At 35.0% G+C, this 13620-nt stretch overlaps 1 protein-coding gene across 1 annotated transcript; it reads left to right on the top strand.

Annotated features, from left to right (window-relative positions):
* The first annotated feature begins 264 nt into the window (after positions 1-264).
* Positions 265-12957, top strand: LOC106645326 (uncharacterized). Its single transcript, XM_089589301.1, has 6 exons — positions 265-384; positions 1033-1320; positions 1914-2005; positions 12093-12194; positions 12279-12449; positions 12532-12957. Exons 1-6 carry the CDS (start codon positions 265-267, stop codon positions 12812-12814), a joined length of 1056 nt encoding a protein of 351 aa, XP_089445427.1. The 3' UTR covers positions 12815-12957.
* Positions 12958-13620: the final 663 nt, after the last annotated feature.

Below are 13620 nucleotides of genomic sequence, written 5' to 3'. Positions count from 1 at the left end.
GCAGCATCGGTAGCGTTAATAATTAAAAGTAATTAAACAATATAGAGGCAAACTAGTACAAGATTACAGCAGCTATGTGCAGAAAACGTACGATTGAATAATAATCCTATACGACTTGGACACAACCCTTCTCTCTAGTCGACAACAGATGTTGAATGGGAGCGCTGAAAAAGAAGCCAAAAACCTATATACATATTGGATACAAGCACCTTATAACTATACGGTAACATGCCTTAATCCAAAAACATTGTAGCCACTTTGAAAATGGAAAGCGGTCCAAGCTTACGTGAAATAATGCCAGCACGAATCAAGGCTCAAGTATGCCTAGCAAAAACAGAGAGGAGAGATACAAATGACCAGGTGCACAACCACGAGCAGGGAGAGGTACGCGACACGACAGATAAAAAAAGAACAACCGGGGAATACCAATTTTATTCGTATTGCAATTAATACCGGGAACATACGAGAAAACTATGAATAAAAATTAAAGCAGACGCAACAAATAAGAAGATTTAAAATCTAGATATAAAACCACGTAATACGTACATCAACGCAAGTAACACAAAATGTGCAAAATATAAAAGATAAAAATTGCACTTACTTCAAATGCAGGGGGTTCGATACAAGTGAATGTCGCACATTAGTAAAAGACGCAGAGAACAGAAGATTAAATAGAAGCGACAGGTACGGGCGAACAATACAACAATAAATAACCGTAATTATACAGTAGGAAATTTTTACTACTGGAATAATTATAACAACCCTCCTTATACAATTAATCCAAATACAACAAAGACTATACAAGGAACCCCTACAATAATATGGGTTACAGCAGATAAAATAATAACTACAACAGGAATACTGATTATCCAAGGAATAACAATAATGGTTACAACAACCGAAATAGTAGCAAAAATAATTATAGAGGTAATTATAATAATAATTAAAACTATAATAAGAATGAAAACTATAACGACAGAGGACTCCTAACTAAAACAAATAATGCATCTAATTAAAAATTTTTACTCATAGTACGGACCATTTAAACTCGCAGAACGCTCGTCGAGCTCCCCAAGCACCGAGCAGGCCCCGAAAACAGAAAGAGAGATAAAGCATAAGAATAAGGCAGAGGAAGCCAAGGGAAAAAAGGAGCCAAAAGAATCAGACAAAATACATGTCAGAGAAACAGGCCCCGATCAGGCTTCTCAAATGGCTGAAAATGTTGACGAAGAAAGAAAATTTGAAAGAGAACTTATGACGAGAAGCCCTTTAGTTAACGAAAAAAACAGCAATGAAAACATTAACCTACCCCTCCACAAGGTAATCATATCAAGTAACGAAAGCACATCACCATCAGTAATATAAAGTAACAATCAGCTGCAATCACATAGCGACAAATTTAACACGAGTACTGGTGCTAAAGTATGAATTATAAGGAAACGCTATCTCACAACAGATACTTGTACAGAGAGCAGAGAAAAAGTTCTCATAACTGGCATAACGCATGGAGCACGCTGTACGTTAGGGACGAGTAAAATATATCTCAACGGTATCATAATTACTTGGCATGTAGTCCCAGATACCTTTCCGTTAGAAATAGAAGGCATTATTGGCTGGGACACTTTTAAGTTGTATGATGGCCTCATAAGCGCCAAAGCAAATTATTTAAAATTCAAAGGCATTAGAATCCTACTATTAAAACCGAAATACTCTAAAATCCTGCAAAATCAAGGAAAATAATATTTGCGCACATAAAAGATAAAAGTAGTCATATACAAGTTGGCTGGGTCCCTCTACAGAACATGAAAGAGGAAATTTGATTCGGTAATTTTAGAGAAAAAAATAAGAACGCTCGAATATATGTGGGGATAATGAATATAATGGATCAACGAATTGAGGTACCAATACCACAGATTGATGTTTTTGAATGTGAAATCAGACAAGAGGCGGAACCACTCGGCGTTGCTGGGGACAATGCCGAAAATTTAAGCAAAGTCATGATCAGGCTGTTAAATATTAAAAATTTGGACGAAAATATAAAAGATAATTAAGATACCAGAGAAAAAAATGTAATTAGTAGTGAAGTTAGGGACAATTTTACCAACAACGTTAAAAATCTTTGAGACAATAAAAAATCGGATATAGTGGCACGAGTAAACAAAATATTAGAAATCATCGATAAATCCGGCTGCCACACAAAAGAATTAGACCACATTTAAGATCTAATAAATTTGAGTGTCTTCGTATTTGGCCTCGACGGCAAGCCACTAAAGGTTAGAAACTTAAGTAAACATAGAATAACAATGTCAACAGAAAAGACAGTTGTTAAAAAAAGAGTGAAGTATTCAATAAATGTAAAGGAACAGATGGAGGTAGAAATAGGCAAGCTATTGCAGCAGCAAATAATCGAACCATCGACATCCCCATATTACCCAAATATGTGGATTGCCCCGAAAAATGTGGGACTTAACGAGGAAAAATCGCTGGATGGTCGCAACCGACTTTCGATTATTAAACAAGATAAGAGTCAGTATGTGCTATACGTTGCCATGCCAGAATAAAATCTTGGAAAAGTTAGCAGCTGCAAAATATATAGCCTTGGTAGATTTGAAGAGCATATTTTTCCAAGTAGAAATTTACGAGGAGGATGCTCATAAAACAGTGTCTCAGGACCGAACGGCCAGTACCAATGTAAGCAAATGCCGATGGGATGCATGGACTCCCCAAGTACATTAATGCGAGTGATAACACTGGCACTATCGGGTCTACAAGGACGTGAGACAAAAGTATACATACGACATCATGGTATTTGTAGAAAATTTAGAGCAACAGGGGATAAAGTTCAAAAGGCTCTTAAAACAGTTATCCGACGCAAACTTCACTATAGAACCAAGAAAATACCAATTTTTTAGAAAGGAAGCAAAAGTGCTCGGATATATTGTAGGCAATGGCTAAATCAAAACAAATCCAGAAAAAACTGAAGCAGGAAGTTCTCTTAAACCAATAGATGCGAAAAAATAAAACAATTCCATCGGTAAGCGAAGTACTATCGACGCTTTATTAAAGATAACGCAAAATTAGCCAAACTGCTCTTAAAACTTACAAGAAAAACTGCCAAACCTAAATGGGAGAAAAAACGAGAAAGTGCATATTTAAAACTTACAGATGCTCTGTGCAGTAAGCCAGTACTCAAAGCCCCAGATATAAACGAACACTTTATTGTAACATACGTTGCATCCAACGACACCATCGTAGCAATTTTAAGCCAAGGTGAGATAGGTAACGATCACCCTTGTAAATACACACCTAGATTTTTGAAAGGCAGTGAATTACGATATACGAAATACGATGTAGGATTGTTGGTAATAATGTACGCCAAAGAGCAATTCAGACCATATTTGTTCGGCTGTAAATTGACAGTCGTAACGGACCATGAACCGCTTAAGCATTTCTACACATTAAAGAAACAGGACTTAAAGCTTATAAGACTGAAAACAGAAATTTGGGGATATGAGTTTAATGTTATATACAGATCTGGGCAGAAAAATAAAGTGATAATGCTCTTTCTTACAATCTAGTATTAAAAGGAGAAAAGGAAAATCCAGAACTTTTATGTCAGAAGCTGTATGACTTTGCGAAAAAACAGGAAAAAAAACAATCACAAAGACGTGAACGCTCTACCAGCACGCATACATAAGATGCATATAAGAAGACAAAGAAACATAATTAGAAAGAATAAGAAAGATAAAATAGAAACATCGGACTCAGACGAGTTCTGACGAGAAAGTCATTGAAAAGAAACTGAGAAAACTTTGAGCTAGCAAAAACATATTAAGTACCAGCAGCTACAGTGATGAAGATACAGAACCAAAATTGTCGATAACAGAAAAACTCAAAGATATTATAAAAAATAATATCTTTGCAACCGTAAACAACAACAACAAAATTTTGTTGCAAGGACCAGTGGAGAATCAACTAGGGTACATACGCAAAAAGAAAAACATGGAAAAAAAAGTAAAAATAACAAGCACACCATTTAATAACAAGAGTATAGCAAAGAAAACACAACACAGAAGTCGCAAACGTCAATTGGATACACTACATAAGACATTAATATGTTTCATATTTTGTTGCTGTTGTCATCGTTATTGTTACTTTGATTGTTATTTACATTATTCTTATTTCGAATAGCAAGGCAGCAAAAAGAGCAGAAAAAGAGAAAGAGCGGAAAGCTAGAGAGGTGATAGAAAAAATGGCGGTACTAAAAACACCTGGCATGGAAGAAGAAGGTAAAAAAAAAAACAGAAAATAATGGGAGGTACATGAACCGGGAGAGAGTAGAGCCAAAGACAGACAGCACACAGATGAACGGGAGACGGAAATGATCGGGCCAAGCTGAACAGCACCAAACCAGTACATGATTAAACGACCACCATGGACACAAGAACCCGAGGGCAAAAAATATAATTATAATAGTAACAGAGGCCAAGTAACCAATTTAAAGTCAACACATGATAAATCAATCAATCGATTTTGAGCAAAGATCTCAATCGTTGTTGAAAAGAAGGATACTAGGGGGGAAAAGGGCATAAGAATCGATGTATGTGAAAGCGATGATACCCTAATAGTAATGAAGAAGACGCAAGGACTTGCGTAGCGGGGACTCGATACGCAGAACCCCACAAACAGCTAAGAATGATCGATGCTTTCAAAGATGGAAGCTGTCTGTTTCATTGCCTCATACTCCTGTACGGGCTGGCAGAATCAACAGATGAGCTTAGAGAAGTTTTATGCAGATTTAAAAGGATAAAAAAATGTAAGGATCCAAAGGGAGCTAAACAAATACTCAATAACAATCGTGAATTCAGTTACGGAGATACGCTTTCATATTTTCACAATACTATAAAGCAAATGTATGCATACACCTACAAGTGTCACCCGATACGAAAGTATACCAACACTTTATAGGGGGTGGGAGAGACGCGAAATTAAAACACATACACCTTAAAGACTAACATTTTCAAGCTCTCATCGAGGACGCTGAAAGTGACTTTTCCCCTACAGCTAATGATAAAAATCAAGACGACAACCCTAATAAACAGAAACTTTCAGAAAATGTAAAAAAAAACCTTGAGGAGGACAGAAACGATCAATCTGTTAACAAACTAAACAAAGAAAATAGCAAAAAAAACCAGTAGGATACGAAAAGCGAGAGTCATATTAAGAGAGAGCAAGAAGGTGATAGGGAGAACGAAACGCGCACAAAGCCCCCACCTGAACCACCACCGCCACCACCACCACCACCACACCCCTAAAGCAACTGCAAGCCATTTACTGACGACAATACAACCACAATGGTCATAATGTTCTTACTAATATATAAAGCAAAGTCACCAAAACGCTTGTAATAGATAACCACGAAAACAACTGAACCGATTTTGATGAAATTTCGCACACTGATTCTTAATGATTCCGACATGATTTTCGCATTGTATTTTTTTTAATGTAATAACAATAGCTATAAAAAAGCTCAAAAATTTGCTAAAATATGCTAGCTTTGCACTTTAGTTCAGTAGAATCCGCTACGTGGCGTCGAGGTAAAATCAAAGCCACCCAAAATCAAAGATAATGAAGGGTGGTTGTAACATGCTCCATTGAGTTGCCGATTATTAAAGTCGTTCATCGGCAGTTCACCAAGAACAGAGTTCTAGTGAGTTGTTAGTCATGCAACTGGGCATTCTGGCTACGGATGACACTCTTTTTTCATGGGCAAGCAAAATTAATCAGTTTTTACTCCAAATCGCCAAAATAACTGAGTGCCACGAAAAAATAGGCGTTCAGAACGACTACGTCTCCAGGGCAATACCAGGAGACGTGTCTAGCCAGAGCACAACCTGCTTCAACACTTTAGAGTTTTGTGGCCATTCAACCATTTGGCCTGATTCCATGAGAAAATTTTCTACTGAAAATGCAAGCTAGGAAAAAAAAACCCTCAAGAGTACGGTCAGCCACAACAGTCTCCTTATTAGTGGTCGTTTTAACAGCATACCTATAGAGATTTTCTCCAGGCCCACTTTCCCGACTAACGATGAGTGGTTGGTTATCTCAAAAACGACATCAAGACGAGATATTCTTTGGTCAGCAGCATACCTCCCTCCGGTACGGTCTTCGTACACAAAGACTCCAAGGATAAGAGTCAAGCTACCCGCAGTTAGCTCTCTGTAATCAAGAGAACTAGTAAGGAATAACTAGAAATTTTATCACTGGCCCTTTTCAGGGCCATTATAAGTATTTACGTTCTTTATTTAACCATCAATCTCATCGGTTATTTTAAGGGCCACTTAAGTTTAAGCTACCTTGCCAACAAATACGTTTTTACTACCACTGATCCTCGACAAGGTCTGCGGTGGGAGAACCTTACAGCTATGAAGGAAAAATAAACTTGAGCCAATGGGACAGTCTCGAACAGACAAGAATCACGAACCAATCTCTCCATCTTAGATCACCAAAACAACTGAGTCTGTAAAAAAAGGAGGTGCTTTAGACACCATTGTTTTTGACGTTACACCAGAAAAAATTGGAAAAGAGCTCTTAAACTAGCTGCAAAGTTTTAAACGTTGTAGTTCTCTACCAGATCAGTGTGGTACTACATTAACACGCAAGAGAAGATGTCCCTGAGGTATAAAGACAATTTTATTTGCTGGAAACTTTAGTCAAGAAAGAGTTTACTTAAGAAGCTCACCACTCCTTTTTAGGCTCATCAGACGTTGAACTACCTTGCCAACAAGTATATTACAACTTAATAAAGTTGAAAAAAATAGTCTTCAGGACTCACGAAAGCTCAAAAATTCGTCTAACAAGACATAAACTTATCAGTTTAATCCTCATAGTAATCTCTTAACTCTTCCAGATTTTGAAATAGGTAGAATATGTATATGTATTTTTGTGGCGATAAGAAATATAGAGATTAAGCTCCAGGACTTAATTGCTGTGGTTATAAAGTTTTAAGATAAAAGAAAAACAATTTTTTTTTAATGACATATTTTTTGTGACTATTAAATCTTTACAGCTTTCAAAAATAGCTGTGTTCACAGATTATACGAAAAAAACTGCAAATCAACTTCTTTTAGAGCCAACGATTATTTTATAGCGTAAGGAATGCACGGTACTTTTTAGCATAACTATTTTTTTTCTCATTTTTGACAGCTTTTTACTTGACCAAATAAACTGTATGGATTCCAAGCAAATATGGTTGTGATAAGAACATTTTTGTTCTAACAAGTGTCAGAAATAGATGTAAAATTTTTAACTGAAAACGTTTCACATGACATGTCAACACACAACAGTATTCTATTTTTTTGAGGCGAAGCCATGACTAGTGGTTACTAATAATAATAATAATTATAATGATGATAATGGTAGTGATAATGATAATAAATATAATGATAATGATTACGATAGTAACAATAATAATAATAATAATAATAATAATAATAATAATAATAATAATAAGAATAATAGTAATAATAATATTAATAATAACAATAATAATAATAGTTAAAATGATATTAATAATAACAATAACAATAATAAATATAATAATAATGATAAAAATAATAAGAAAAAAGAAGATACAGAATATAGGAATCATAAAGATAGTGTACCGACGTGGTATTGTATAGAAACACAGGTTACACGGAAACATAAATGTTTAAATACGCAGGGTAAAGCGTTACTTCTTTTAAATTGATGGCCTTCTGGCGAGCTACGAGTAAACAATAAATCGTATGGAGAGAAAATATAGGGTTACTAATTAATGTACAACTAACTATTCGAGTAAACAAATACTTCTCTTCTAAAAAAACAGTATTAAAAGAATACGTACATAAAAAACAAAATTGAACGCGCCACAAAAGAGCATACATTGACAGAAGCAGGTAAGCAAACGATAACTCCAAGAGCAAAAAAATACACAAAAAAAAAGAAAAAAGGAAAACACATATGAACACTGGCAAAGGTAAGAAATTATTACATATGAACAATATAGGAACTGAAATTAGAGCAAACAAGATGTGCGCGTGGCATTCTCTAACGAAAAAGGTAACAAAATAAAATTCACAATAAGAATAATGTAAATAACAATCAAAGTAACAATAACGATGACAACAGCAACAAAATATGAAACATATTAATGTCTTATGTAGTGTATCCAATTGACGTTTGCGACTTCTGTGTTGTGTTTTCTTTGCTATACTCTTGTTATTAAATGGTGTGCTTGTTATTTTTACTTTTTTTTCCATGTTTTTCTTTTTGCGTATGTACCCTAGTTGATTCTTCACTGGTCCTTGCAACAAAATTTTGTTGTTGTTGTTTACGGTTGCAAAGATATTATTTTTTATAATATCTTTGGGTTTTTCTGTTATCGACCATTTTGGTTCTGTATCTTCATCACTGTAGCTGCTGGTACTTAATATGTTTTTGCTAGCTCAAAGTTTTCTCAGTTTCTTTTCAATGACTTTCTCGTCAGAACTCGTCTGAGTCCGATGTTTCTATTTTATCTTTCTTATTCTTTCTTATTATGTTTCTTTGTCTTCTTATATGCATCTTATGTATGCGTGCTGGTAGAGCGTTCACGTCTTTGTGATTGTTTTTTTTCCTGTTTTTTCGCAAAGTCATACAGCTTCTGACATAAAAGTTCTGGATTTTCCTTTTCTCCTTTTAATACTAGATTGTAAGAAAGAGCATTATCACTTTATTTTTCTGCCCAGATCTGTATATAACATTAAACTCATATCCCCAAATTTCTGTTTTCAGTCTTATAAGCTTTAAGTCCTGTTTCTTTAATGTGTAGAAATGCTTAAGCGGTTCATGGTCCGTTACGACTGTCAATTTACAGCCGAACAAATATGGTCTGAATTGCTCTTTGGCGTACATTATTACCAACAATCCTACATCGTATTTCGTATATCGTAATTCACTGCCTTTCAAAAATCTAGGTGTGTATTTACAAGGGTGATCGTTACCTATCTCACCTTGGCTTAAAATTGCTACGATGGTGTCGTTGGATGCAACGTATGTTACAATAAAGTGTTCGTTTATATCTGGGGCTTTGAGTACTGGCTTACTGCACAGAGCATCTGTAAGTTTTAAATATGCACTTTCTCGTTTTTTCTCCCATTTAGGTTTGGCAGTTTTTCTTGTAAGTTTTAAGAGCAGTTTGGCTAATTTTGCGTTATCTTTAATAAAGCGTCGATAGTACTTCGCTTACCGATGGAATTGTTTTATTTTTTCGCATCTATTGGTTTAAGAGAACTTCCTGCTTCAGTTTTTTCTGGATTTGTTTTGATTTAGCCATTGCCTACAATATATCCGAGCACTTTTGCTTCCTTTCTAAAAAATTGGTATTTTCTTGGTTCTATAGTGAAGTTTGCGTCGGATAACTGTTTTAAGAGCCTTTTGAACTTTATCCCCTGTTGCTCTAAATTTTCTACAAATACCATGATGTCGTATGTATACTTTTGTCTCACGTCCTTGTAGACCCGATAGTGCCAGTGTTATCACTCGCATTAATGTACTTGGGGAGTCCATGCATCCCATCGGCATTTGCTTACATTGGTACTGGCCGTTCGGTCCTGAGACACTGTTTTATGAGCATCCTCCTCGTAAATTTCTACTTGGAAAAATATGCTCTTCAAATCTACCAAGGCTATATATTTTGCAGCTGCTAACTTTTCCAAGATTTTATTCTGGCATGGCAACGTATAGCACATACTGACTCTTATCTTGTTTAATAATCGAAAGTCGGTTGCGACCATCCAGCGATTTTTCCTCGTTAAGTCCCACATTTTTCGGGGCAATCCACATATTTGGGTAATATGGGGATGTCGATGGTTCGATTATTTGCTGCTGCAATAGCTTGCCTATTTCTACCTCCATCTGTTCCTTTACATTTATTGAATACTTCACTCTTTTTTTAACAACTGTCTTTTCTGTTGACATTGTTATTCTATGTTTACTTAAGTTTCTAACCTTTAGTGGCTTGCCGTCGAGGCCAAATACGAAGACACTCAAATTTATTAGATCTTAAATGTGGTCTAATTCTTTTGTGTGGCAGCCGGATTTATCGATGATTTCTAATATTTTGTTTACTCGTGCCACTATATCCGATTTTTTATTGTCTCAAAGATTTTTAACGTTGTTGGTAAAATTGTCCCTAACTTCACTACTAATTACATTTTTTTCTCTGGTATCTTAATTATCTTTTATATTTTCGTCCAAATTTTTAATATTTAACAGCCTGATCATGACTTCGTTTAAACCTTCGGCATTGTCCCCAGCGACGCCGAGTGGTTCCGCCTCTTGTCTGATTTCGCATTCAAAAACATCAATCTGTGGTATTGGTACCTTAATTCGTTGATCCATTATATTCATTATCCCCACATATATTTGAGCGTTCTTATTTTTTTCTCTAAAATTACCGAATCAAATTTCCTCTTTCATGTTCTGTAGAGGGACCCAGCCAACTTGTATATGACTACTTTTATCTTTTATGTGCGCAAATATTATTTTCCTTGATTTTGCAGGATTTTAGAGTATTTCGGTTTTAATAGTAGGATTCTAATGCCTTTGAATTTTAAATAATTTGCTTTGGCGCTTATGAGGCCATCATACAACTTAAAAGTGTCCCAGCCAATAATGCCTTCTATTTCTAACGGAAAGGTATCTGGGACTACATGCAAAGTATTTATGATACCGTTGAGATATATTTTACTCGTTACTTACGTACAGCGTGCTCCATGTGTTATGCCAGTTATGAGAACTTTTTCTCTGCTCTCTGTACAAGTATCTGTTGTGAGATAGCGTTTCTTTATAATTCATACTTTAGCACCAGTACTCGTGTTAAATTTGTCGCTATGTGATTGCAGCTGATTGTTACTTTATATTACTGATGGTGATGTGCTTTCGTTACTTGATATGATTACCTTGTGGAGGGGTAGGTTAATGTTTTTATTGCTGTTTTTTTCGTTAACTAAAGGGCTTCTCGTCATCAGTTCTATTTCAAATTTTCTTTCTTCGTCAACATTTTCAGCCATTTGAGAAGCCTGCTCGGGGCCTGTTTCTTTGACATGTATTTTGTCTGATTCTGTTGGCTTCTTTTCTCCCTTGGCTTCCTCTGCCTTATTCTTATGCGTTATCTCTCTTTCTATTCTTGGGTTCTGCTGATAACAAAATTCTCAATCTAATGAAAAGAAATACGACAATTTATTATGAGCATGGATCATGCCACGTACAAAGACGTCGATTAATCAGATGATAGCATTTACATAAATTTTCCTATAGGAATATCCTTCGAGCATATATACATGGAGCAAGCACTTAATGGTATAACCAGTAGTCAGGAGAAGAGAGAGAAAGAAACTTTTTGGGGTACCCCACTCTTGCCACCTACTCGCTCGTGATTGGCTACTGCTGACAGTGTGGATTTTTGTATACTTGTTTTGAGCTGTCTGCTGTCTATTACGTTTGCATTGGCCAAAATGTCAGTGAAACTGCAAATTATTGTACAATTCCTTTTTAAGTTGTAAAATGATAAGGAAAAATGAAAACTTGCTGCGTGCCAACATGCAAACTTAAGAGTTATGAGTTAGCAGCTCAAAATTTTTCCTTTCATAGGTAAATATTCAGTATTATAGTACTAACATGTGTTTGTTGCACAAAAGATTATGAATGAGTGTGTTAATTTATAAAAAATATAGGGTGGAATGGTTGCTTATTATGGTAGTGCTTGTTATTATATGCATACATATTTGCTGTAGTGTGGGCAAGGATGCTCAAAAAAGAGAGCTGTGGCAACAAAGTCTTGCTATCCATTGTAACCTAAAGCTTGGAAAGCATTCCTACGTTTGCAGTAAACATTTCGAGCCTAAATACTTTTACTTTTCTGGTATGTGCAAAAATGTGCGGCTGAAGCATGATGCTGTGCCACGTTTATTTGATCCAAATGAGTATACAGGGTTTGTATGCAAATTATTTAAGAAGCACATTTCGTATTATTCGTTATTTTCAAGTACAGTGCAAAATGTCCTTTCTAGACCCATAGTACCGGAAAATTTGTTGGAATCAATGGATGTATCTAGTTCCACAAATATAGTAGCAAATCAAGACAGGAGTCAACAATCAGATCCTGAATTAAGGTTACAAAAATTTCAGAATGTCAACGTATCTTCTTAATACAAGTAACACGATAACTGAATTTTGTGAAATTTTGTTTGTTACAGTGACAATCATGATAAGGTCATACAAGATACTGATGAATTTAATTATGTGGAGTCAATCACAAGTGATAAATCGATCCCCAAAGATTCCAGTTATACATCAGTCATTGAAGTTGGTGATGTTTTGAATGATTCTACGAAATCTGAGAGTGACAGTTTGTTTGATGATAGCAGGTATCTTTAAAAACAGTATTACTGATAAACCAGCAGTATATTACTGTTAATATATTAAAATTTGTATTTCCTTTTATCGTAGCAAAAATAGTACTGTACGTCAAAGGTCTGGCCCATCTTCAATTTTAAATGTTGATCTATCAAAATTGGATGTTTCAACGGAAGTGAGGGAAATATTATTCAAAGCAAGGGAAGAGGTTCAAAATCTTCGTCGTAAAAATAAGACTGCAAACATGAGACTTTATCGTTTTAAAAAGAGCATAACTAATGCCAATTCGCTGCTAAATCATTTGAGAAAAAAAAGTGAAATTGGTGAAGTAGTCCATAATGTTATAAAAGTAAGTAATGAAGAAAAATTCCGATGAAATGCTTGATAAATTATCGAATGGTTTTTTGTCATTATTACACTCTTATCGTATGAAATAACTATAGTGCAAGCCGATCTATTTTATTTTACCACCAATGAAATTGTAACTGTTGTAAGCTGATTTTTATCTTAAATGTTAATTTTTTTACTGATACAATTTTTTGTTAGCGTAATTTTTGAAAGATATTTAAACAATGTAATATGTAACTCTATACTTACATAAAATACATTTTACAAATTTTAGTAGACAATAATTTTCCTTGCTTATTTCCATTTCCCAACAAGGGTACTTTTTTTCAGTTTTTAGCGTTTTTTACCGTTTTTTTTTTACTTATTACAAACATATTAGCTCCAGAAAAACAAAATTAAATATTTTATTATAGAAATCAATTCCTCCAATGGGCTACCTGATTTTTTCGAGACTACTCAAACAAGAACATCGTCGCATCCAGTTTCCATCAGCGTTGAAAAAATTTGCTGCTACCCTCCATTTTTATTCGCCTAAGGGTTATAACTACGTGCGGGAAACATTTTTAAAATGTTTACCTCATCCAAACCAAATTAATAAGTGGTATCGAAAAATTGAATGTCCTAGTAATATTAACTTAAATACTATTCAGGCAGTTAAAAATAAAGTGGACAAAATCAAGCAAAATAATTCAGAAGCTGAGGTGTTCGTGAATTTGGTCTTCGATGAAATGAAAATTAAAAAAAAAGTAGAAACCATGCAGGGTGTAGAGTATGGATTTATAGATATAGGTGCCGATGCAAATAGTAAAGTTCGTCCAGAAGCTGAAAATGTTT

This window comes from Copidosoma floridanum, unplaced genomic scaffold (assembly GCF_036245765.1).
Source record: "Copidosoma floridanum isolate Cflo_tuat_1 unplaced genomic scaffold, Cflo_Japanese_pri ptg000008l, whole genome shotgun sequence".
NCBI classification, from domain to species: domain Eukaryota; kingdom Metazoa; phylum Arthropoda; class Insecta; order Hymenoptera; family Encyrtidae; genus Copidosoma; species Copidosoma floridanum.
The sequence above is the reverse complement of the archived record's forward strand: the minus strand, read 5'-3'. Positions and strand labels throughout refer to the sequence as shown.

What these genes read in the sequence shown, in the direction of transcription:
- LOC106645326 (XM_089589301.1), top strand. Translation starts at nt 265, where the DNA reads ATGGAAAGCGGTCCAAGCTTACGTGAAATAATGCCAGCACGAATCAAG. An exon ending in TTAAGCAAAGTCATGATCAG is followed by an intron (nt 2,006 to 12,092) that starts GCTGTTAAATAT and finishes TGTCCTTTCTAG; the next exon opens with ACCCATAGTACCGGAAAATT. An exon ending in AGTTTGTTTGATGATAGCAG is followed by an intron (nt 12,450 to 12,531) that starts GTATCTTTAAAA and finishes CTTTTATCGTAG; the next exon opens with CAAAAATAGTACTGTACGTC.